This window comes from Engystomops pustulosus, chromosome 2, assembly GCF_040894005.1.
Source record: "Engystomops pustulosus chromosome 2, aEngPut4.maternal, whole genome shotgun sequence".
NCBI classification, from domain to species: domain Eukaryota; kingdom Metazoa; phylum Chordata; class Amphibia; order Anura; family Leptodactylidae; genus Engystomops; species Engystomops pustulosus.
In genome coordinates, this window is record NC_092412.1 from 238,261,225 (window position 1) to 238,286,577 (window position 25,353).

At 42.6% G+C, this 25,353-nt stretch overlaps 1 protein-coding gene across 7 annotated transcripts in view; it reads right to left on the bottom strand.

Moving 5' to 3' along the window:
• Positions 1-1,799: 1,799 nt before the first annotated feature.
• SAMSN1 (SAM domain, SH3 domain and nuclear localization signals 1) overlaps positions 1,800-25,353 on the bottom strand; it is a 74,669-nt gene continuing 51,115 nt past the window's right edge. For 5 of the 7 annotated variants that reach the window (XM_072138566.1, XM_072138565.1, XM_072138564.1 and 2 more), the window contains 7 exons: positions 15,051-15,122; positions 13,058-13,213; positions 12,227-12,362; positions 10,286-10,437; positions 8,658-8,858; positions 7,490-7,640; positions 1,800-3,959 (listed from right to left, as the gene is read on the bottom strand). In XM_072138566.1, the coding sequence (XP_071994667.1) occupies positions 3,760-3,959; positions 7,490-7,640; positions 8,658-8,858; positions 10,286-10,437; positions 12,227-12,362; positions 13,058-13,213; positions 15,051-15,122 (1,068 nt within the window). In that variant the 3' untranslated portion in view covers positions 1,800-3,759. Of the gene's footprint in view, positions 3,960-7,489; positions 7,641-8,657; positions 8,859-10,285; positions 10,438-12,226; positions 12,363-13,057; positions 13,214-15,050; positions 15,123-24,564; positions 24,707-25,353 lie in introns of those variants that run through there. The other 2 variants (XM_072138570.1, XM_072138571.1) reach the window with 2 other exon arrangements.

Sequence of the window (25,353 nt, forward strand, 5' to 3'; positions counted from 1 at the left end):
CCCCATGTCCCCATAGAGAATAGTGTACATATTACCAAAGAGTTTTTATTAAAAGATGAGTTGGATGAAAGTTTAGCTTTCTGTATGCAGAGCTGTGTCCTGAGTCCCATGGGAGGGGCCAGTGAGGAGCGGGGCAGACGTGTATGATGTCCCAAAGGGGGGAGCTCCAAGGGGGGATATGGGGAACATGGGAGGTTTTAGTTTTTAGTTGAAATCCATGCATGACGGAGTGTTTTCCTGTGAGGAGGGGGGGGGGGGAACCACTTCACAGAGGCCCCTCCCATGGGACTAGAGACACTGCTCTGCATATAGAAATGTAAACTTTCATCTAACTTATCTTTTTTTGGGGGGAAAAAGCCAGTTTTACTATAAAAAGCCTTTGGCAATGTGTACACTATTCTCTATGGGGACATGGAGGAGCCAGAAGAGGTGCTCCTGCTGACAGGTTCCCTTTAAGGAGTATTGGTAGAAGGATATACAAGGTATTTGTGGATACATAGTTGCTGGGTATAGGGGATCTGCTGGGGTGACCCTATGCTCTCTGCGGCTAGAGGTCTGCTATGGGATGGTTTCTTTCTCTGCGCCATCCAGTAGTAATATATATATTATAGAGTAATATATCATGTGATTTGTTTGGTAACAGGGTTCTCCATGCAGTCTCTTGACTTCAGGTGTGAAGAGACAGAGGCCCAGATTTATTACAGCCCCTGTGCCAGTTTTCTGTTGGACTTTGCACATGTATATAAGAAGTGTCCATATGTGTTGTGGCTGCACCTTGCCTGACATAATGCAAATATTTGCACTGAAAGGGGCGTGCACAATTCCTGAATCTGGCACCTCCTGCACACTACACAGGTAAACTGCACATAGTACAGACTGCAATGTTTTTGATACATGTGGCCCACTGTATTTAAATGTCAGGTCCTGCTCTGCGGCACCTGACTGCACCCCTGATGCCGCCCCCATATTGCTGTAGTTAGTGCTGCCTGAGGCAAGATGCTCAACTTGACGCATGGCTGGTGCACCCATGGTTATCTGGTGTACACAATATTGCAGGGGGCATAAGAAGTGTCTAGTTGAAGTATGGAGTTATGAAGATGCATGTGATGTATAGCGTATATGTAGTTACAGAGTTATAGAATATATAGGGGGGTATTTATCAAGGCCTCAGCGCCATACATGGCGTATAAGCCCTGAAATAATTGCAAATTTTATCATATTAGCGTGAAATGGGGCTTGGCCAGTGTGGGATGTTCCTGACCCCGTGCCAGAAAATTTTCACATGTAGAAATAAATATTGCGCAGGTCCCCCCCAGATACATCAAGAGGGCGGGGATTCTGATAGCATCTTGATGTATCTGGCTGCGCTGGACGCTCGGCGGGGCTTTTGGTAAATAACGCCCATAGTGTATATAATCTGTGGGTAGACACTTGCACGGTGTATAAGATATCTTTGGGTACAGGGTGGATCAGGGGGATTAGAGTTACACGCTCTATGGGGTATCATTGGGTATAGAGCCACAAGGTATCAGATACATTTTTGCATATGCAAAGTGGTAGCTTATAAATAATCTGTGGGTACGATGCTTCAGTGTATAAGGAGAATCTAGGTAAGGGCTGTACACATATGGGTGTCTGAAGTTATAGAATAAAATAGAATAAATTAATTGTATCTGTGTTACACAGTAATATATAGAGAGCAGGTTTGGGAGCAGTGTATGTAGTTTATAAGATGAGGTACGAGGGTGCATGTATGGTAGGTACCGAGCTGCTGGGTGTATATAGTACTCATAAATGTAATGATAAATAAATATGTAAAGTATCAAGTGATATAGAACTGCAGAATATATAATGTACATGTGATTAACGTCCGTGGGTGCAGAGATGAATTACTATAATGTGGGATATTGTTGAAACGATATTTAAGATTTACAATTTCTGTCATTATAGAAGTGCAGAGAACGTACTGATCATACTGTACATCTGTGCTGGTAAGTGGCCCATGAGTATAAGTGCCCGATGTATGGACCGCACTCACTACACTCATGTAGTAGGTATAGATGTATAATATGTATACATGGTAAGATGTAAGATATTATATGATAAGATATGCAATGTCTATGATAATATGGAAGATATTATATCAAAGGATATACAATGTCTATGATAAGATGTAAGATACTTGTGATAAAGCAGAAACATGACATCTTCCTTTGCCTGTTTGTTCAGGGTTTCATCCTTTCAGTCCCGGATTAGTTTTATTATTTACTACTGTAGTTCCATTTCTGTAAGGTAAATGAGATCCAGGCCCAGTGTGTGGCTTGTATTGTTGTAAAAGATATAAAAGCGATGTACATATTAGACATAATAAATCATAACAAAGGCACCGGGTATTTACAGTATAGAATAGCTACGGACTAGATAGAAAGGGTCAATCTGACATCAATCTGGTGCCCCTATAAAATAGTCCCTTCTAGAGATGAGTAGATGCGAACATACATCCCAAATGACCCGGATATATATTTCCGGATTGGAACCATGCAGCCAATCCGGCAAATTGATGTCCCTGGCTACCAGCCATTGCTGTGTTTTGTCAGGGGTTTCCCATAGCCAGTCACAGCTATGGCTAGTTAGGGGCACCAGTTCGACAATATGTCCGTGTCGTGTGGGACTCACCCGAACCCTGAACTTCAAGTTTGGATTTGCTTATCTCTAGTCCCTCCATTTGAATGAAGAAGTTATCTCACATTGCCCCCTCTCCCGTATTATCTCTTATATACATGAATGGAGGGGCAGCACATGCTGTATGTGAATATCTTTTCTAAGCTAGAACACCAATGAAGGAAATGATTGTCTATCTGCCAGTGATTGTACTGAAGCTTAGGAATTCAGTGTGGCGGGAAACATTTGGAAAATCCTACCATGAGCACCAACCTGAATTCTAATCCAATTCTTTATACACATCAACACAAGGTACAGCCATAGATCCGTGTGTACTGAATGGTCATAGGTAGGTAAAGTTGGACATACACACTAGAAGAACCCATTAATTTTGATGGGCTTGGCCCACCATCTAATCTTCATGGAGGTCTCCTAAGTCATCCCCAATAGCAGATGTCACTGGAGATCTCAAAGTTCTCAAAGTGTTCATGTGTATAAGCAAGTCCTCTATGTGAAGGGCACTACTGCCAATGGCTTACCTTCCTCAAGAACATGAACGAAGATCTTGTACAAGGAAGATGATTGTCCAGTCGAACCAAAGCTTTAGATGGTTCATTTGGCACAACTCATGGCAGTACTACTAGGAATTATCTATACTGAGCATCCAAAGAGTTCCATGAAATCTGTATGTTAATATTGCATAATAGTGCTGCTTGATTCTCTAAGACAACCCTGATGGATAGCATTGAGTCCACCTATGAGGACAGGTTCCCAGGTAAACTGTACCATACCTCCTAGTATCGAGACACGACTGTTTAGTCTGGTCTACAAATGAGTTCCTTGAACATAAGAGAAGTCATACAGTACATGGTCATAACACTCCTTGAGGTGATATGTGAGCCCCTTCTGTCGAGATGTTGCCTATCTACCAAGTATAATGTCCATCTCTAGTTTTATACATTGTTAATAAATATTCATAGACGTGAGGTCTGCCGCGGACGCATCACACCTACACAAGTCTGTGAAGAGCTGACAAGCCGACCATGTGGAAACTGCGAGAACAGGCCTGAGCCTTAGAAGTGTCCAAGTGACGGCTTGTTACGGGCATTCGGTAATGGTAATTTTCTGTACAGATTCACACAATTTTTCAGACTCAACATCATCCTTGCTGTTTTCCGAATTCTCCAGTGCAATGTAACATCCCGAATCTCTTGGACAGTCATTTAGTTCACATTTGTTTGCAGCGACGTCAGGGCTCAGTGTCAGCGGCAAAGAGTCACTGCCCGATTCCTGTTCACCTGATAAAAACAGAAATATTTGAGTATGTAAATAGTAAGTACAAATACAGGTGGATAGGTGTGGGATATATTTTATACAGTGGGTACGGAAAGTATTCAGACCCCTTTAAATTTTTCACTCTTTGTTTCATTAAATTAAAAAAGTTATTTTTTTTGTTTATTAATGTGCACTCTGTCCCCCTCTTGACAGACGAAAAACAGAAATGTGAATATTTTAGCTAATTTATTAAACAAGAAAAACTAAAATATCACATGGTCATGAGTATTCAGACACTTTACTGTGACACTCATATTTACCACACATGCTGTCCATTTCCTTCTGATCCTCCTTGAGATGGTTCTACTCCTTCATTTGAGTCCAGCTGTGTTTAATCAAACTAATTGGACTTTATCAGGAAAGGTACACGCCTGTCTATATAAGACCTCACAGTGCATGTAGGAGCACATGAGAATCATGAGGTCTAAGGAACTACCCAAGGAGCTCAGAGACAGAATTGTGGCAATGCACAGATTCGAGCCAAGGTTACAAAAGAGTTTCTGCAGCCCTCAAAATTTCTTAGATCAGAGTGGCTTCCATAATTCTTAAATAGCAGAAGTTTGGGATGACCATAACTCTTCCTCATCCTGGCCATCCAACCAAACTAAGCAATCATGGAAGAAGAACCTTGGTGAGAGAGAGTAAGAAGAACCCCAAGATCACTGTGGATGAGCTTCAGAGATTCAGTAGGGAGGTGGAAAAAAGTTTCACAAAGTCACCTATCACTGCAGCCTCCACCAGTCAGGGCTTTATGGCAAGCCTCTACTCTTAAAAAAAGAACTCCCAGACTGTGAGGAATAAGATTCTCTGGCTTGATGAGACTAAGATTGAACTTTTGGTGTTAATTCTAAGTGGTATGTGTGGGAAAAACCTCATTACCTGTCAATACAATCCTAACAGTGACACATAGTGGTGGCAGCATCATGCTATGGGGGCAGGGAAAGGACTAATAGTTGCAATCGAAGGAAAGATGAATGCAGACAAATACAGAGATATATTGGATGAAAACTTGGATCTTCCAACAAGACACTGACCCTAACACACAACTAAAATAACAAAGCAGAGGCTTCAGAACATCTCTGCGACCATTTATGACCGGCCCAGCCAGAGCCCGGACCTATACCAATTGAATATCTCTAGAGAGACATGAAAATGGCTTCCACCAATGTTCACCATCCAACCTGAGGGAACTGGAGAGGATCTGCAAGGAAGAGGCAGAAGATCCTCAAACCCAGGAGTGAAAAACTTGTTGTATCTTCCCAAGAAGAGTCATGGCTGTACTAACTCCAAAGCTGCTTCTACTCAACACTGAGCAATACTGAATATTTATCACTATGTGAGATTTTAATTTTTCTTGTTTAATTTAGCACATTACTGAGAAAAAAATGACTTTTTTGATCTTACCAATTGGTAATTGGTAGCTGCAGATTTTTAAAGCATAACTTAACCACTAAAGCAGATTTCTTATACGATCTCTAAAATGACTCAAATCACTTTCCATTTTCTAAGTTTTCCTGAAGTATGTTTTCATCTGGAGTTTTTTGTGCCAAATAATGACGCAAATTTTTAGATAAATGTCATTTGGAACATTTAGAACATCTGGAATAGAAGATGAATGTGTCTTACTGACGATAAATAAATGTCTGATGGACTTCAGTGTACATTTCAAAAAGTCCCCAAAAATTGCAATGCGCCAAAAAAAAAGTTGCAAAAAAGATAAAAAAAGGAAGAAAATAAAGATAAATGAACCCCTTCAGTCTTGATGATCATGATTTTTCATACTAACAGTCACATTCTCTAAATGATAGAAGAAACATCTTACAAGTTAACACTTACAAGTAATAACCTGTAGGAAAAGACTCTTAAATGTGACATTTTTCAGCATCTATAATCCCATGAATCTTCCTAATGCTCCTCTCGTGTCCTTATATTAACTTGTGTGGGATTACCTGAGACTCCTATGAAGCTCTGACCTATAAAGTCTAATCCTGTGCAGTTTTTTCAAAGTCAAGATCTGCTTTGTAACCTGCCGGGGAGGAGCACCTGCAGATAATGGAGCGGGGACACAATTTTTAGATCTGTGAGCAGAAATATTTGGGGCTTCTTTTATCCCATTATGGGTCTCACCCATATATTTATAAAATAATTGAAGCACAAACCAGCGTAACACATCCATTTCTGCGTAAGTATCTCAAAAGGGAGACGCCATGTTGGTAATCCAAGCAGATAGACAGTACAGGGGAGATTTATCATACTATGGCGCTCCTGCATCGGCGTACGATAGCGGCCACTCCCCTATGTCCCAACGAATACATTAAGTGACTTAGGCCTCTTGATGTATCTGGTGGGTGGCGTAGTCACCTGGCAAAACTATACCAAGTTTTTCATGGGGAATGCCCCGTGCCCTCCACTGGCACCCCTCTATGCCCCCTACACGCCCACATGGTGTGGAGGTGGTGTAATCGCCGTAAGAATCACTGCACAGAAATTTGCGATTCTTTCACTGCTTCTACGTCAAAAACCTGGCGTAGCAGCAGTGATAAATCTCCCCCTACATGTTTGTTACATTAATATTTGTTGACAGCCACAGCCTGATATTGGTCATTAGAATCTTACCAATAGTTTCTTGCTCTTTCAATAACATCTATTATTATACCTGCCAAAGCCAGACAAATATCCCATACTTCTATTGGACACAACATTGTACAGACACATTGGGGCAGATTTACTTACCCGGTCCAGTCGCGATCCCGCGGTGCATTGTCCGATGAGGAGTCGGGTCTGCCGCGATTCACTAAGCCCATGCGCCCGAGTTCCTGCATCCGTCGCTTCTGTGTCGAGGTCCGCCGGACTTCACCTTCTTCTTCCTGGTGCATGTGAGTGCTTTTTTTTTAAATTCCATGGTTTGTCTGAATCCGTCGGGTTGTCTGTCGCATGCATGCCGACGCCGATGCACCACAATCCGATCGCGTGCGCTAAAAACCCGGGGCAATTCGACGCACATCGGAAATATGCGCGAAACCCGACGGAATCGGGGTCACGCAGACCCTTAGTAAATGTGCCCCATTGTAATGTAGCATGGGGCTAAATATTTCCAGTTTCTTACCAGATCTCCTCCGTGCTGTAGCTTAACAGCCTGTTACACAGACCCCCCATCTCCCGTGTCTCACTTCCCCCTCCCTCTGCTTCTGTAATCTCACACAGTGGGAGCGGGACCGCCTTTGCAACTACAGCGCAGGAGACTCTGGTAACGCCCCCAAATCCTTCTGGCTCATTAGCATAATCTAAAAAGTTTGATGTTAGAAGGAAAGGAGGTCATGGAAAACAAATATAAGAAGATACCACAGTCACGGTGCCTGGATCTATGGGTAAGTGTCCCTGGTTTATCATGATGGATTTTGATGGTAGATTTCCTCTAAGGTGTGTCGATAATCAACACTCATGGCCAGCATCCATAAAGAGAAGGGGAAGTGATGCAACAAAAATAACTCACCGTCACAGTCTTGCAGATTCTCGATGGCGATCAGGAGCCTCATTCTCTCTTCTGGGTTTGTGATATTGAGCTCGCAGAGATGACTCTCCTTTATGTCCTTCAGATCTTCAAGATTCTCATAACCGTTCAGTAGAAGGCTGGACATGTATTCCTGCAAGGTACAAAATGCATCCAAATACTCATGGTACACTATACTCTGAGACACTGACCCATGAAGCCTAGGTCATTGTCAGTTTTTAGGGGGTTTTCTTTAATTAATAAGGAAATGTAGTGGCTGCACTTATCATGGGACTGGCTAATAAATCAGATCGTAGCTATAAAGAGATATTTCAACAACTTTCTAATATACTTTAAATGGAATTTATTAAAGCTATATTCACCCATTTTAGGCAAAAAATTACTTGTTATATTTTTGTTTATTTTTTGGGAAATTTTTTAAAAATGTTTATAAAATATTTTTAAAATATTATATATAAAATATTTATTATATTTATATATAAATAAAATATTTATAAAATATTTTTAAAATGTTTTAAAATTTTTTTAAAATATACACTTCCGACATATGTATGTGTATAACCCAAGACATCTCATAGCCAGCATAGCATGGTCATCAATTTTCTGGTTGTTGACATCCGTGATATTTGTAATATCAGTGTTTGCTGTCAATGAATGAGACCACCCTTCAATCTGGGATGGTAATACTGTCCATCGATATTTAGGTGCAGTAGTGGATTATATTACAGACCGTTTGGGCGGTAGCCCGGGGCCCAAGCCTTCTACGGGGCCCATGGCCAACCAAACCACCCACCAAATTTTATACTGAGAAGGACCTTCACCCACAAAATCTTCATTCATCTGTTCCTGCTCTCAATAGACATGTAGACAGGAACCATTTCAGGACCTTTGATGGTTCTCCAAAGGTCCTAAAACCGCATTTTTAAATCAGACAAAAGGGACACATCCTTCCTTCCAAAAGAAGCTGATTCTAGTAGCAGATGTAGGAAGTGATTCCAGACTTGTAGAGACTATAATATTCATATCCACCCTTGGTCAGTTGAGAAGAAAACTTGTACCTTGTCTAGGCAATGCTCTGTGAGTTAACCACAGCAATGTACAATGTACCAATTATCCCAAATACACAAAGGAGGGAAAAGAAGCTTCTTACCTGTAAGTTGAATCGTTCCAGCAGCTCCTGTAATGTTTTTGGCCTTGGCCTCTTACTTTTCCTTCTTACTATTCTCCTGGGGGCTTCTTCCTCAGATATCGTGTCCACATATATAAATTTGAAATTCCCCACTTTGTTGTTCAGCATGCCCGTCCAAATGCCCATGGGGGTTTTACAGATAATATCTATAATGTCACCTTTCTAGAAAACAACAATAAAGATCATTTCTTTACTGAAGAGCACAGTATAGACTGTAAGTTAGTATAAAATGTATTATATTTTGTAATTAGCCAATAAAATAATGATCAACCAAGATGTAGGTAACACCCTCCAATGTGTTGGCTCCCAATAGCATAATGCTATAAGGTCACTACAGATCATTTCATTAGCCAGTTTTATAAAATACAGAGTTTATTGTGTACTTGTATGCAGCAAGCTAAAAGCCTCCCCCTAGTGGTGACTGCTTGCAGATGTAATGTTGACATGTATTTATGGAATTTACCCATAGCATTTATCACCTATTAACAGACACAATCAGCCATAGAAATAAACCCAAGGTCATGGGGATGTGTTACTGCTCCAATTATAAAGATAAATTGACCACCACTGTTCTTGTAATTACTGTTCATTCAGTTGATTTGACCCCCCCAAAATATACTTTTTGAAGAATACCGGATATACGGGACCCCTAATTTTAACACAAAAAAATGGGAAAACCTATTGACTGGAGTATAAGCTGAGGTTGGGAAATGCATTAGTCACAGCCCCAACCCCAGTAGTATATAGCCTGCCAGCCCCCCTGTAGTATATAGCCTGCTAGCCCCCTGTAGTATATAGCCTACCAGCCTCCCTGTAGTATATAGCCTGCTAGCCCCCCTGTAGTATATAGCCTGCCAGCCTCCCTGTAGTATATAGCCTGCTAGCCCCCCTGTAGTATATAGCCTGCCAGCCCCGCTGTAGTATATAGCCTGCTAGCCCCCTGTAGTATATAGCCTGCCAGCCCCCCTGTAGCATATAGCCTGCCAGCCCCCCTGTAGTATATAGCCTGCCAGCCCCCCCGTAGTATATAGCCTGCCAGCCCCCCTGTAGTATATAGCCTGCCAGCCCCCCCGTAGTATATAGCCTGCCAGCCCCCCTGTAGTATATAGCCTGCCAGCCCCCCCATAGTATATAGCCTGCCAGCCCCCCTGTAGTATATAGCCTGCCAGCCCCTCCCCAGTTTATAGCCTGCAGCCACTGCCCTCATTATAATACCTATAGGATGTTAGGATGTCAGCGTGGACTTACCGGGGGAGGGGGGGGGTTTGTCGGAAGGTGAGTACACTTTTTGTTTTTTTTTCTTGACCGAGTGTTAGCCGAGTTAGGGTTTTGCACTACATTTTTTGTATATAAGGTACACGCTGTTGAAAGGGAACCTCTTAGAATTTTTGGAAATGCAAATTTGCAAAAAATGTATCATTATTCCAGCATTGTAGCTTCTCCAGGTGCACTGGGGGTGTCCTCACACTGCTGTTCTCTTAACTTTCTTCAATGAACTGCTTTGCAACCCCTCTCATAGTAAAAGCATTGACGAACTTCTGGCAAGAAAATACTACAGCAGTCACATAACTATAAAATAACCGCGTTACCTTGATTTTCAGTGACTCTGTGTCATACGGGCTGGGAGTGAAGTCAGTATGGACTCTTGCTCGACCACAGAACGGACCAGTATAGGGAATGTCGTCATCCAGTCTGAAGCTGTCCCTGTTACTGGTTCCATCAGAACAGCTGGTGACACCACCTAGGAGGGAGATTGGCAGTGAGACATCGTGGTATGGACTATGAAGCTCGAGACACACAAGAATAAGAGACCACCAATCACTTTACAAAAGAAGAAGGGACAACTTTTGTAGCTTTTATGGGTTTTCTTTTGTTACAGTGGGTACGGAAAGTATTCAGAACCCTTTAAATTTTTCATTCTTTGTTTCATTGCAGCCAATTGATAGGATCAAAAAAGTTGGAAGGTGAACCTTCGACCCAGTGTGAGGTCCAGAGCTCTCTAGAAGAGGTTTTCATACAGGACATGTCTGTACTTGGCCGCATTCATCTTTCCTTCAATTACAACTGGTGGTCCTGTCCCTACCCCATAGAATGATGCTGCCACCACCATGTGTCACTTTTGGGACTGTATTTGGCAGGTGATGAGCGGTGCCTGGTTTTCTCTAGATCTTAGAATTTACTCCAAAAAGTTCAATTTTCATCTTATCAGACAAGGGAGTCTTATTTCTCATAGTCTGGGAGTCCTTCATGTGTTTTGCACAATATATGTAGCTTTCATATGTCTTGCACTGAGGAGAGACTTCTGTCGACACACTCTGCTATAAAGCCCCGACGGGTGGAGGCTGCAGTGATAGTTGAGTTTCTGGAAATTTCTCCCATCTCCCTAATACATCTCTGGAGCTCAGCCACAGTGATCTTGAGGTTCTTCTTTACCTCTCTCACCAAGGTTCTTCTTCCACAATTGCTTAGTTTGGCTGGATGGCCAGGATGAGGCAGAGTTGTGGTTGTTCCAAACTTCTTCCATTTAAGGATTAAGCTCTTAGGAACCTTGATTGCTGCTCTTTTGTAACCTTGGCCAGATCTGTGCTTGCAACAATTCTTTCTCTGAGCTCCTTGGGCAGTTCCTCAGACCTCATGATTCTCATGTGCTCTGACATGTACTATGAGGTCTTATATAGACAGGTGTGTGTCTTTCCTAATTAAGTCCAATCAGTTTATTTAAACACAGCTGGACTCCAATGAAGGAGGATCTCAAGAAGGATCAGAAGGAAATGGACAGTGTGTGTGTGAGTTAAATATGAGTGTCACAGCAAACGGTCTGAATACTAATGACCATGTTTTTCTCGTTTAATAAACTAGCGAAAATACACTAGGGCAGTGATGGCTAACCTATGGCACTGGTGCCAGAGGTGGCACTCAGAGCCCTTTCTGTGGGCACTCAGGCCATCACCAGAGATGACCCCAGGTATATTCCTGCAGTCCCAGACAGCCCAGGGCTTGCTGTGGAGAGTTATTTTAAAGTGACAGCTGTACCTGGGACTATTTTCTGCTTTATTGGTGTCCTCAGGGTGCTGATATCAATGAAAACTGTGACAGAGCAGGGAGTATAAATCACAAATTAAATTTCTGTGTTGGCACTTTGCGATAAATAAGCGGGTGTTGGTTGTAGTTTGGGCACTCGGTCTCTAAAAGGTTTGCCATCACTGCACTAGGGTGTACAGTAGTTCGATCTCGCCAATTGGCTGCAATGCAACAATGAATAAAAAATTTAAAGGGGTCTGAATACTTTCCATTCCCACTGTATTCGATTTTTGTCAAGAGACTGAGCGGATAAGCATTTGATCAGTAGGCATCCAGTCACTGAGGCTGGTGGATCTCTAACTGCCCCATGTCAGTGGAGCTCTGGTGCCCACCGCTCCCTACACTTTGATGAGACAACTAGAAATCACAATCCAAAAAGTACCATGAAAGTGACGGCACCAGTGGTGCTCCCGGGCATTTGTACTGGAAAGAATTTTCTAGCCACTTACTGGATGAACTTTGACCACTGTTCAGACTGTAAAGACTTTCAACAGATTCACTGGCTTTGAGGGTGCCTTTTTCTGCAGGGAGTCCTCCTATGGCGTCACTATCTCGGTAAGTAAATGTCCCTTCAACATCTTCACTCTGAATAAAAATAAGTAGAAATAATATCCAATGTTTTAAAGAGGACACCTCAAACAAAACGCGGTTGCTGAGATATCAGTCCAAGTATCTGACCAAATGTCTCTTCTGTTAGAGAGGAGGAGCTGGGGGCGTGTGTTATGCTAATCTTCTCTCATACTGTCCAATCAATGGCAGAGAATGTATGAACTCTCCCTATGCGTATTGTGTTAACATTCTCCTAAACATTTGTTAACATAGCATTTACACAGTGTTTAGAGAACTACAATGTTACAAAACTTCATGCGAACGGGGTCCAAACTCAATGGAAATACAAATGCAGTGTAAACACATGTAAACGCAAACTCCATGAAAATGCAATGTAAACGCAAATACCACGCAAACGGCATGTAAACACAACGCAATCCAAACGTAAGCTCAAACGCCACTCTGACATAAATGCAAACACCAAATAAACACAAATGCAACGCAAACGCAACACAAACTGCACGCAGAAACAGACACAATAGGGCCATGTAAACATAATTATGACGCAAACTGAATGTAAACCCAAATGTGCCACAAACACAGAGCAAATGCTACGTAAACGCAACGCAAACACCACATCAATGCAAACGCAACACAAATGCCACATAAACGCAAACACCACGTAAACGCAAATGCCACACACCCGGCATGACTAGTGATATCGTCCGTACCTCAGAAAGTGCTTTAATATACTTCTTCCCCATCTTCTTCCGCATGGTCAGTGATATGGCTTTCATTTTCTTAGTTATACCCCCAGCATTACTTGATGCCTTGTCGCCATCTTGGACTCCTCCTCCGGCTTCAGCGATGCTTCCTGTATCGCCCAGCTGTGTATATGAAGATTACACATCATGTACATGCAGTGTATTGTCCAGTATGTCTAATACTGAACACATGAAACCACCCTTAAAGGGGCGTACCACTCCATCAGTAGGATAGCTCATCAGTATCAGAGTTGCTCCTCATTACCAATATCCTGCACTCAGCTCACTCCTTGCTGGTTAAATTCATTTGCTCTATTATCTACTTTAGTCGGTCACTTCTCCTGTATTGTTGGTATCCAGTTTGGTGGCTATTCTGTGGTTATTGTGATTGTGTTCCTTATACATTCTTTTGGATTGTTTACTACCCCTTATTATGTTTTTCTGTTTATCTCCTTTTGTATCTGCACTGTGACCTAGGGAGATAGTGGTCTCTGTGGTTGTCCCGTATCAATAGGATACATAGAGCCAAGCAGGCAGGGTTGTTGGAGCTTTGGGCTCACTGTTCTATGTGTTGTCCCTGAATACAGTGTCCCCATTATATAATAACCATCAGATGGAACACAGAGAACAGATCTACAAAACAGTTTTAGGACTTGTTCTACAGAAGGGGTGTGGCCTAAGTAGTGTTGAAAATACCCCAAATAGGAGGGACAGACTAGACAGTCGTAAAGTGATTTTCACATCTAACCCATATATGACACAGTGACAGGATATGTCATATAAAGATTATAGATTCAGGTCCTTTCTCTAGTAACCCACATTTATTATGCGTTTAAGACCCCTTTTCCTCCCTATCTGACAAGGGGGTGTGGCTTCAAAGGAAAGGGGCATGACTCTTATACATGGCCTTGGCTTAGGATCTGACAATGGGGCAGATTTATCAAAAGTTTCTTAAAGTTACACTTCAACTGCACCAGATTTTTCACAGCATTTGGTGCTGGCTAATAAATTTTGGTGCAGTTTAAAGGAAATCTACCACCAGGATGAAGGATTGTAAACCAAGCTTACTGACATACTGGTGTGTGCCCCCTCTGGCAGGATCTGCTCTTCTTTTAATTGTTTCTACAAAAAAAAGGCTTTTTAAATTATGCAAATAAGGCTGAGGGGCTCCGGGCTCCATGGCTGTTGACTCTGGAGCCCCCTCAGGCTCATTTGCATAATTTGTAAAGCCAATTTTTGAAAAAAAAAATAGGCATAAGAAACTAAATAAAGAGTGAAACCTGCCAGAGGGGGCACACAACAGTATGTCAGGGTGCTTGGTCTACAATTCTTCATCCTGGTGGTAGATTTCCTTTAAACTGCACCAGATTTATTAGCCAGCACCAAAAACTGTGAAAAATCGGATGCCTTTTAAGTCTAACTTTAAGACACTTTTGATAAATCTGCCCCATTGTCAGATCTTAAGCCATGGCCATGTACAGGAGTCACTTTTCTTTGAAGCCACACCCCCTTGTCAGATAAGGTGGGAAAAGTGTCTTAAAGGCATAATAAATGTGGGCCTTTTTTAGCGCATTTATCTAGATTTCCAGAGTATTTAGCTATGTAAATCTGCATTGTCATTCTCTCTTTCTACCTGCGTGTTTACCTCATTATATCGGTTAGTATTTCCCGCACATCTCTCACATCTCTACATGTTCCTGCAGTCATTACTGTGCGCCGCAGACAAAAATTCTCAGGAGGAGCCTCAAGGTCAAAAGAAACGAAAAAACGAGAATGCAGACGCTCCCCACTGATCTCGTCAGCCTAGCAGTCGCCCTTTCATCTTCCTTGTCTTTCATGCCCTGCTAACTAGACAGCGCCACTCCATAGCCGGCAGGACGTGGCACACGGTAATCTCCCAAAATCTCCCTGAGATCGGATGTAGAATGAGTAATACAGACAGGTGCAGGTGTGAACAGACCTCACTCAAATCCTCCGGCTTGGAAATCGAGGGTTTCTTAAACCGTTCAAAGGCCCCGAAGCTGCTGGTGCGCTGCGAACAGAGAGGACGGGGATTAGACAAAGGCTTGTAATGAGGGAGAGGATCACAAGAGACTGCAGACCTCCGACGTCCTCCATCACGGTGCACCGGCCATGTACATGACAACCCTGTTTATATGGCGCTTGTTTGTTGCCTATTATCGGATATGTGCCCTTGTATGGATAGACTATGCCCCAGAAAGTATTATACCATTTCTGGAACATGGCGGCCATCTTGAATACCTCCATATTGGAGAGATGGAGATATAGAATTGTCTGAGAAAGCGATTGCCACAATCAGATTTGTAATATCTCTTCCAGTTCTCAAAATAAAGATGTTCCCTAGATCCTCATGTGGTGATGGCTATGGTAATACCTATGGTGATGGCCATGGTGCTGCCTATGGTGCTGCCTATGGTGATGTCTATGGTGGTGTCCATGGAGATTTCTATGTTGATGCCTATGACGTCAGTCTTATAGCCCATATATTCTAGTTACTAATATATCAGAAACAACTGATGACCCATGGCTAGTAGTTTATCTAAGGTCCGTTGGAAAATTTCTTTTTTTTCCACACATAAGAATAATGTAGAATCATGAAACAAAATCACCACATCTGTAACTCTGCCCAGTAATGTAGTAAGAATCGAATGCTGTAAAATTTCAGCTCTGAAGCCTATGGAATTATAAATACAGACTTCAGCCTTCACAATAACAGGTTAAAGAAATCTACCAATAAAATCAAGAAAATTATCATTACATTTATGCTCTTGGAGACATTTTCAGAACTACTGTATGCTATAGCATCACAAGCTGTTACACTGTGCAGGAGCATGCTCTACCCTCCTTCCTGCTTCCTCAGCACTTCACCCTCCCTCTGCCTGCTGTAATCACACTGCAGCAGCTAGGTTTAGCACACAGAAGGAGAGGGGGAGTGTACCTGCACTTCGCGCTCATTAGCATTATTTTTCAAGTTGATGTTAGAAGGAATGAGGCCATGGATAACATATATAAGATTACCACAGTCACGGTGCCTGGATCTATGAGTAATGTCCCTGGTTTATCATGATGGATTTTGACTCCAACTGAATGGGGCTTATTTACTAAGGGTCGCACACTGCACTATCATCGGACTTTGCACCGTTTTTGGGTTTGCACGGCTATGACAAGTATTTATCAGGGGTCTGACCTGGGATTGTGTCGCACGCGACCGGATTGTGGCCAATTTCTGTCACGTGCAAGCCGGCGCCAATGCGTCAAAATCCGATCATGTGCGCCAAAAACCCGGGGCAATTCGGTGCAAAACGGAAATGCATCCGATGGACCCTTAGTAAATGAGCCCTAATGTGTCTTAGCCTCATCAATGCCTCCTCCCCTCTCTCACTCAGGGGAGGGGAGGGGAGAAGAGGGGAGAAGAGAGGAGAAATTCAATACATTTCCAGATACTTAAATCTGATAGATGTACTGTCTGTACCAGACCGGTATGTGGCCACAAATCTCTAATATGGGGAGGCCCCTTTTATAATAAGGAATAAATTGTCAGGGAGAACAGCAAGAAATAAACGTCAGCTTTTTCTACCATGTCTAAAAATTGTGGTGACAAAATTGAAGAACCTGGTGGTTGCCCAATAAGTGACATATTAAGGGGCAGTGGTCAGGGTGACTCATGGGTGCCGCCCTCATGAAAACTTTCAGAATTATGTCACACGTATTTCCAGTATCATGTAAGGAACTGCTACTTCTATGTAAATGACAATTCTCCCCAACATTACAGTGGATATTTTTGAAATGTTACCAGAGGCACTTTATATCCAAAAGTATGTGAACCCCCTCCTAATTATTGCCTAAAGGTATTTCAGCCTCATCAACTGTATAATGTGATCTCCATAGACGTGGAGTGTTTTGTGTAAATTATCTTTGTAGATTATGGGAGGCGCCAAGTTAAACACGAGATTTATTAAATATATCAATGTTTTTGTAATGTTGCAAATAAATAATACAAGTGGATTATCTTTCTTGTTTTGATCTTCTTGACATGTAACATAAACTGTGTTGGATTATAGGATCTAAATGATAACGGCTTATGTTGGCGCGAGCCGAAAATTAGGAGTAAAGGATGTTCGAAACGTGTGGAAACGTGTGTTGTTAAAGCAACAAAAATTTTATTTTTAATGTCATGCGGCTGTCGGCTGAATTCTCATACAAATGCCTACGGCTGCCGTGCGCGGATGCAGGAAGCAGTAAAGCCGCGCATGCACCTACACTCACGGCGCATGGCAGCCGTAGGCATTTGTGTGATAATTCAGCCGACAGCCGGATGACATAGGGAAAGGAGGTGTCAGCAAGCGACGGGACTCGCCAGGGGCGTAACTAGGAGAGGCAGAGCCCCATAGCAGACTTCCGAATGGGTCCCCCTCCCCCTTTTTATATACTCCCACATGTGAGTTACAATCACATAGTATATACACACACCATATATACATACATACAGCATATACACACATACATAAAATATACACATACATACAGGACCATATTCAGACATACAGCATATATACACACATACAAATACAGTATATTACACAACACACTCACATATAGCATATTCACACCCAATCTAGATGCCGGGGCCCCCTGACACTGTGGGCCCCATAGCAGCTGCTATGGCTGCTACCAATGTTGGACCATATCATAAAGCAATGACATATTTTAGTGATATAACAGCACTTTATAAGATGGGAAAACCTTGTGCTAAAAAGGAAGTGACAACTTCTGATGCCACCACACCCTGGGCCCTCATGATTGTCACTTATATCATTGTGAAGTTCTTTATCATGTGTCACATCCTATCCGCAAGATCCTAGATAGATATCTTTTTTATATACAGCATATATACACACACATACACACACACACATACAGCATATTAATAATAATGCTTTATTTAAATAGGGCACACAGATTATGCAGCGCTGCACAGAATTTGCCAAATCAGTCCCTGTCCCCAATGGGGCTACCAATCTAATCAACCTACTGGTATGTTTTGGAGTGTGGTAGGAAACCGGAGGACACGGAAGAAACCCATACAAACATGGAGAGAACATACAAACTCTTCACAGATGTTGAACCTGGGACTTGAACCCACTAAGCCACTGTGCTGCCCCAGTCACACCCAATCTAGATGCCGGAGCCCCCTGACAATGTGGGCCCCATAGCAGCTGCTATGGCTGTTACCCTTGTAGTAATGCTTCTGTTTCCACCCATGTTGGACCATATCATAAAGCGATGACATATTTTAGTGATATAACAGATGAGAAAACCTTGTGCTAAAAAGGAAGTGACAACTTCTGAGGCCACCACACCCTGGGCCCTCATGATTGTCACTTATATCATTGCGCAGCTCTTTGTCACATATCACATCCTATCCGCACAGCCCTAGATATCCTTTTTTTATATATCTTTAAGGCTGTCCCTAGTCCTGGAGATGCAGACTTAGTGCCCGGTGCCATCGCCGATGCCGCAGGGGTTGTACCGGCTTCTATCTCTACTGCATCTCGTCTCTTAAAAAAAGACAGCAGTGGCTTTTGATGTGTCAGCGAGATCTGGTACTTGGCAAACATCTCAAGACATGGGGTGGAAATAAAAGAAGTAGCAAGCGGCCTGTAGTGGGATTAGGATCTGATTCTGCAGCACGCTCTGTTCTGAGATGCAGAAAGCGTCAGACTTCTCCGTATCAGAGGTCTCGAAGCAAAGTAAAAAGGCCACCACCAGATTAGTGTATTTGATGTATCACTTTGATTCATCTAGTTAATGATCAGAGCAGAACACAGCCCTTGGCGCTGTTTTGTTTCTGTGAGCCTCCCTCCAGCTACGTCCTGCCATTAATTCACTGGCATGTGCCAGCTCAGCACATCAAGGTCACTCCTGTCTTTCAAGGGGAACCTTTGGAGACATAATAAAACTGACAGAAAGTTCTTTTTTTTTTTCTCCTTCGCCTGCTTTATGTTTTCTGAGTTCACCAGTAGCAGTTAATATCTGGAAGCTTATAGACTTTGTGATACAGTTTTTTTTTTTTTGGGTGGGGGAGATGCATTGTTTTGAAGATAAAATTGTGACAGATTTATGCCACGTTACTAGGAAATATGTAATCTGCGATACGTTGCGAATGCATGATGTCTTCTTCCAAAAAAACAGCACTTTGCTGCCCTTGCGGATTGATTTTTATCAACTATTTTATTTGTATCGTTGGCTTTAATTATACATCGTAACTTGGAGAGGCAGGGCCCCATTACAGGCTTCTGATGGGGCCCCCATTCCCACTTTAAAAAATACATATTTGTATACTCACACATGCGAGTTACAATCACATATTTATACACTCATGCGTACACATATACAGCATATATACACACATACAGTGCCATATACAAAAGGTACAGCATATATACACACATACAGCGCCATATACAAAAGGTACAGCATATATACACACATACAGTGCCATATACAAAAGGTACAGCATATATACACACATACAGTGCCATATACAAAAGGTACAGCATATATACACACATACAGTATATACACACCAAACACTGTAAACACATGCAGCATATACTTATCACTTATAAGTCTAATAAATATTAAACTGTACAATGTGCAGCATAATATGTATATAATGGTGCACATCCTCCACTGTATGTCAGGTAACGAATTAGATGACGGGGCCCCCTGACACTGTGGGCCCCATAGCAGCCGCTATGCCTTCTACCGCTGTAGTTACGTCTCTGATTGATGGGCAGCTTGTCTTGGACACTGTGTAGTACTTATATCATCAGTATGTTAGGATATACGGAGTAAAATATAGGGGCAGATGTTTATTTTTTTGCGTTTTTTTGAAACTTTTTTTTGGGGGGATTTGCACATTTTGTTTTCCAACTTGTTCTTGTCTTCTTCGAAGCTCGGGCCATGCTGGTTTTCCTGCTTTGCGCCTAATTCATCTTTGAACTGCGTCTATCACTGAGTTGCGTCTAAAAAATTGAAAAAAAAGTGCAAATACACTCCAGTCCCCACCAGGACACTCTGATGTATAGGTTGCACTGAAAATTAGACTAATTTCGAAAATTCCACAAAAATTCTGTACAAAAAAAAGCTGGATTTATCTAAAGGAAATCTGCCCATAGATAAATCACAGAGCAGAAGAGCTGGAAAAAAATAGGTATAAATTGCAGGACTAAAAATACTGCCCCGTGGTATAGAGGACATGGTCACATATGAGGGCACGTACGCCTATAATGGTATACAGGCGGTCCCCTACTTAAGGACACCCGACTTACAGACAACCCATAGTTACAGACAGACCCCTCTGACCTCTGGTGAAGCTCTCTGAATGCTTTACTATAGTCCCAGATTGCAATAATCAGCTGTAAAGTGTCTGTAATGAAGCTTTATTGATAATCCTTGGTCCCATTACAGCAAAAAATGTTTAAACTCCAATTGTCACTGGGGCCGAAATTTTTTCTGTTTGGATCTACAATTATAAAATATACAGTTTCGACTTACATACAAATTCAACTTAAGAACAAACCTCCGGACCCTATCTTGTACGTAACCCGGGGACTGCCTGTACAGTGTCGGAGTGAGGTTGACTTTCGCCTAATATGTCTAAGCATCTATCTACAGAACAGTCATAAGCCTCATGCCCACAAACTAAGTTGTTTTTGGGTTCAGAAATGAGAAGCCGTGCAATGTTATGATTGTTGGTTGTGTTGTTGTGTTTGTGACCTATCTGTCATGTGAGCGCAATGCACGCCAACAAAGATGGACAGGAATAGGACTTGATCTATAATTTGCAGCATGGATTGTTGGCTCACTCAGAGCGTGGTGCATCAGCCAATGGAAAAACAAGGAGACGTGTGTTACTCGCAACGAAAAAAAAAATGGCTAGCACACGTCCAAAAATAACGTATGTGGTCACGAGGTCTAAGCCGGGGGCCCCAACTATTTGCTTCTTCATAATGAATGGGATGGTGGACCTTTCTGCAGTGAGATATTAGCACTAGAAATTAGAAATACCGTTGCAAACACCTAAGTTGGAAATATAGTCATTGATAGGTTACAAGGTTTGTCCAATCTCAAGAACGTCGACAAAAAGTACCAGTAATGTTCTCTTTACACATCTTCTGCCATTACCAAGTCCATTCCAGGTAGACCACCACCAGTCTCATGATATAACATGTGACCATTGCATCCAATTGTTGAGTGTAGAGATAGCTAGTGATTGGCTCAAGAGGTCAACATGCCACTCCAAAGACCACTGATGGAGCCAGGAGGCACCAGCACAGAAGTGGTAGAGAGTATCTAAGGTGAGTACCACTCATTTAAACCCATTGGCAGATGTTTTTAACATAATTCGGAGGCAGGTTTCCTTTATTGGTCTACTATCACCAAGTATGAGGCTACTAAATCACCAGTATGGCCACGACTGGAAACCTGACCCCTATAAAAGGGTCATCCATTTGTCCGGTAAATGTCCAAAAAGTTACGGTCACGTGGAAGGCTCGCAACTCCAAGAAACCCTCCATCTGTGGGTGCCACAAGGTATGAGGGCTTAGTCCATGGCTGGTCCAATATGACAGAAGGACCATCTTCAACAAATTACAAGGAACTGCCACCATCTTGGACCGGCCATGACTGCTGACACCAGTATCATTGGCAAAAGTTGGAGGAGCTTCATGAAGAAGGAAATCCCTGAGGGTGCGTTGACACGTCGTGTTTTCATGTGTGTTTTCATCACAATGTTTTTTATTTGATATCCGTATCAAAACGCAATGAAAACGTGACAAAAACTCAACGTATGAACAAATGTTAGGAACAAATAATTTTTTCAGCCAAAACACAACACAATGGGGCTCATTTTTGCGCCGTATTGCCCCTGGATTTTGGTGCACGCGATGGCGCACGGACCTTAGTGAATCCCGGCAGACCCGAATCCTCGACGGAGAACGCGCGCTGAATCGCGACTGGACCGGGTAAGTAAATGTTTTGGATATTCTAACATTTGTCAGTTCTTGTGATGAAACTGACTTAAGTAGCTAGCTTCAAATCATCTCAAATATATCATTTTTCTTCTAGACCTATGAGGCCCATGCACTATGGAGACATATAGGAACGTATAGGAGCTGTGTATTCCATACTGTAGGGGATGGTAAATGATATGGTTGTATCTATGGAGTTACACCATAGAATGGCGCAACCTCTGACCTCAGATATACATTCTATTTCCAATTACATAAAAACTCTGTATAATCATCACAACGCAGAATTACTGCATGTACCAGACACGTCCATCTATACCAGTGATGGCGAACCCTTAGTGGCCAAGTGCCCAAACTGCAACCTCAGAAAGGGCTCTGAGTGCCGCCTCTGGCACCCGTGCCATAGGTTTGCCACCACTGATCTATACAGTAATTCTTATATATTATTTGTAATGTAGTACATTAGGATATGCTCTACTTTATAGCACTGTACCATACTGTAATACCACCACATTACTGACACACGTCACCATTAATTAGCTACAGTCACAGCTGCCCAGGATTATTCCCCCCACTTCATTTTTTTAAAGGGGTGATAGAAACCACGGCTGCTTTCTTACAAATGACTTGGCCTGTTCTGAGGTTTTGCATTTTTAATACTAAAATGGAGAAGAACTGTAGTACCAGACCCAACCTGTGGTCAGGTGTGGTGTAGTTTTTTGAAGAAAGCAGACGTTTGGCGTTGTTGAGTGTAGGGGTTACCATAGATTGGCTGCAGAGGTCAACCTGCCACACTGAGGTCACCACAGGAGGCACAAGCACAGGATTGGTAGGGAGTAGGTAAGGTGAGTACCACTCATTTTAACCAATTGTCAGATGTTTATAAACATAATTCTGAGGCTAATAGACCAATAATGTTTGGCTATTCATGGACAACCCCTTTAATGTTGTCTATTTTACAGATGCAACTCTACCATAGATACACATTTTATACGCCCAGCATTCATCTTGGTTGTTTTAAAGCGCACCGGGCACCAGGAATACAGTTAGTAGCTGGTGAAAGCCTTGAATAACCTATGCTATGCTTTTTTCAGCATTCAAGTCAATACTGACACTACTTTATAAAACTTTATTTCGGTTACCTGGCACCCTGCCAGCAGTTAGCAGTGAGTCTTCATGGGGGCAGTACAGCAGCCTTTGTGTGTCTCAGTCTCCTCTCCTCCTCACTTGTGTAGACTGAGGAGACTGAGACACAAACAAGCTGCAGCTCCCCTCCTACGGGACTCACTACAAGCTGCTGACAGGGAGCCGGGTAACATGTATTCAAATTGCTGATATTTTTAAAATCAGCATAACATAGGTTACTGGAACCTGTCACCAGCTAAAAATCACATTCCTGGTGACAGATTCGCTTTAAATAGTATCTGTCACCTCTCCAAAGGTCCCTATTTTACCCCTCATAGAATTATATGAATATTTTGACAAATGGGTGTTACATTCACCTTATTACATTCACCTTGCACATTCTGATACTGTCAGCACTGATTGCTCGGTATCACTCCCAGCTTGTAACATACATTTACCCATAGAATTTTTAGGAGGAATTGTAGAGGAACAGCACAAACACATTCATATGGTCACAGGAAAGAAGAGCAGAATTGTTATGGGAAATGTGATCAGTTACTACACAGACGTGTCTGGAAAGATGAGAGTTGCCCTATAAACACGTAAAATTGGATACCAAAATTCCTTATGTATAATTGAACAGATGTAGCAGAGTTCTGTTTCAGATGCAACAGATTAGTGTGTTGTAGTGTGACCATACAGGACATATGTTCATCTCGTTATTTAGGGGGCGCCACTTGCATTTTGGTGATGCAAAAAGTGTTCTGTGTCACCAAATTAACTTAGTGATAACATAAGTCATTCTACAGGCAAAAAAGTCACCACAAAAATCCATTGTGTGCCCACAAAAGTCTGTTTTCGTCAATCAGTCTTGCACAATAATGATTTTGTGTGGACAGAATTGCGTCACCGCGTTGTTACTGCACACAGCGCCGTGTTACAATGGGCAATCGGGTTTGGGGGGAGACTTATCAATATAGCAAAAAAAAAAAAAACTTAGAGCACAGAATTCTATAAAATTGCTCTGGTGCTATTGGTTACTGCATCACTTTTATATCTTCCTCTATTGTGTTACAGCTGTGCTTTTTGTTCCTGCAGCAGATTCAGTCTAAATAATGTGGGCAAGCAGCCCCCTGGCACTGCCAGCCCAGGGCATATGCCTAGATAGCACCACCTTAGCTATGCCGTTACCTTGGGTCTTGTCACAGGAGAACCAAATATCAAACTTGCTGAACTATCCATGTGACAAAGTCAGCTCTGCTGCATCACTTGCCGGGATTACACTTGTCTTACCTTTGGCTTTTGGCTTTTCTCTTTGTCCGAGACATTGGAGGGCTTACGTTTTAGCATTGTGCGAGGCAGCGGCTTCACAGAGACAAGTGTGAGAATGAGTATGTGCCTGTTACCTCAGGCTTCCTCTAGTCAGAGGATGTGACACCACAGCCACCCCACGCTGCAGCAGCAGATGTTTTGCAATGCGCGCTCTTCCTGTCCGAATGATATTCGCTTCATTAAAGGGATCGGTTACATTCAGTTACATGAAGAAGGTTCTGTGTTATTCCTCCCAAGAAGTCACATTCTAATGAATGATTATATACTGTCTGACACAATGCCGGGGAGGAGGGTTACATGTTATATACTCTATATATACTCTATATTCTATGGGGGTCATTTACTAAGGGCCCAAATCGCGTTTTCCCGACGTGTTACCCGAATATTTCCGATTTGCGCCGATTGTACCTGAATTGCCCCGGGATTGTGGCGCACGCGATCGGATTGTGGCGCATCGGCGCCGGCTTCCGCGCGACGGAAATCGGGGGGCGTGGCCGAACGAAAACCCGACGTATTCGGAAAAACCGCCGCATTTAAAAACCGAAAAAGTGTCGCTTGGGAAGCGCTTACCTTCACCTGGTCCGAGGTGGTGCATTCCGGCGCGTTGAGATGATTTTCAGCGCAGCGGCGCCACCTGGTCGACGGCGGAGGAACTACCTTCATAGATCCCGGCCGGACCCGAATCCTGTGCAGAGAACGCGCCGCTGGATCACGAATGGGCCGGGTAAGTAAATCTGCCCCTATATGTTC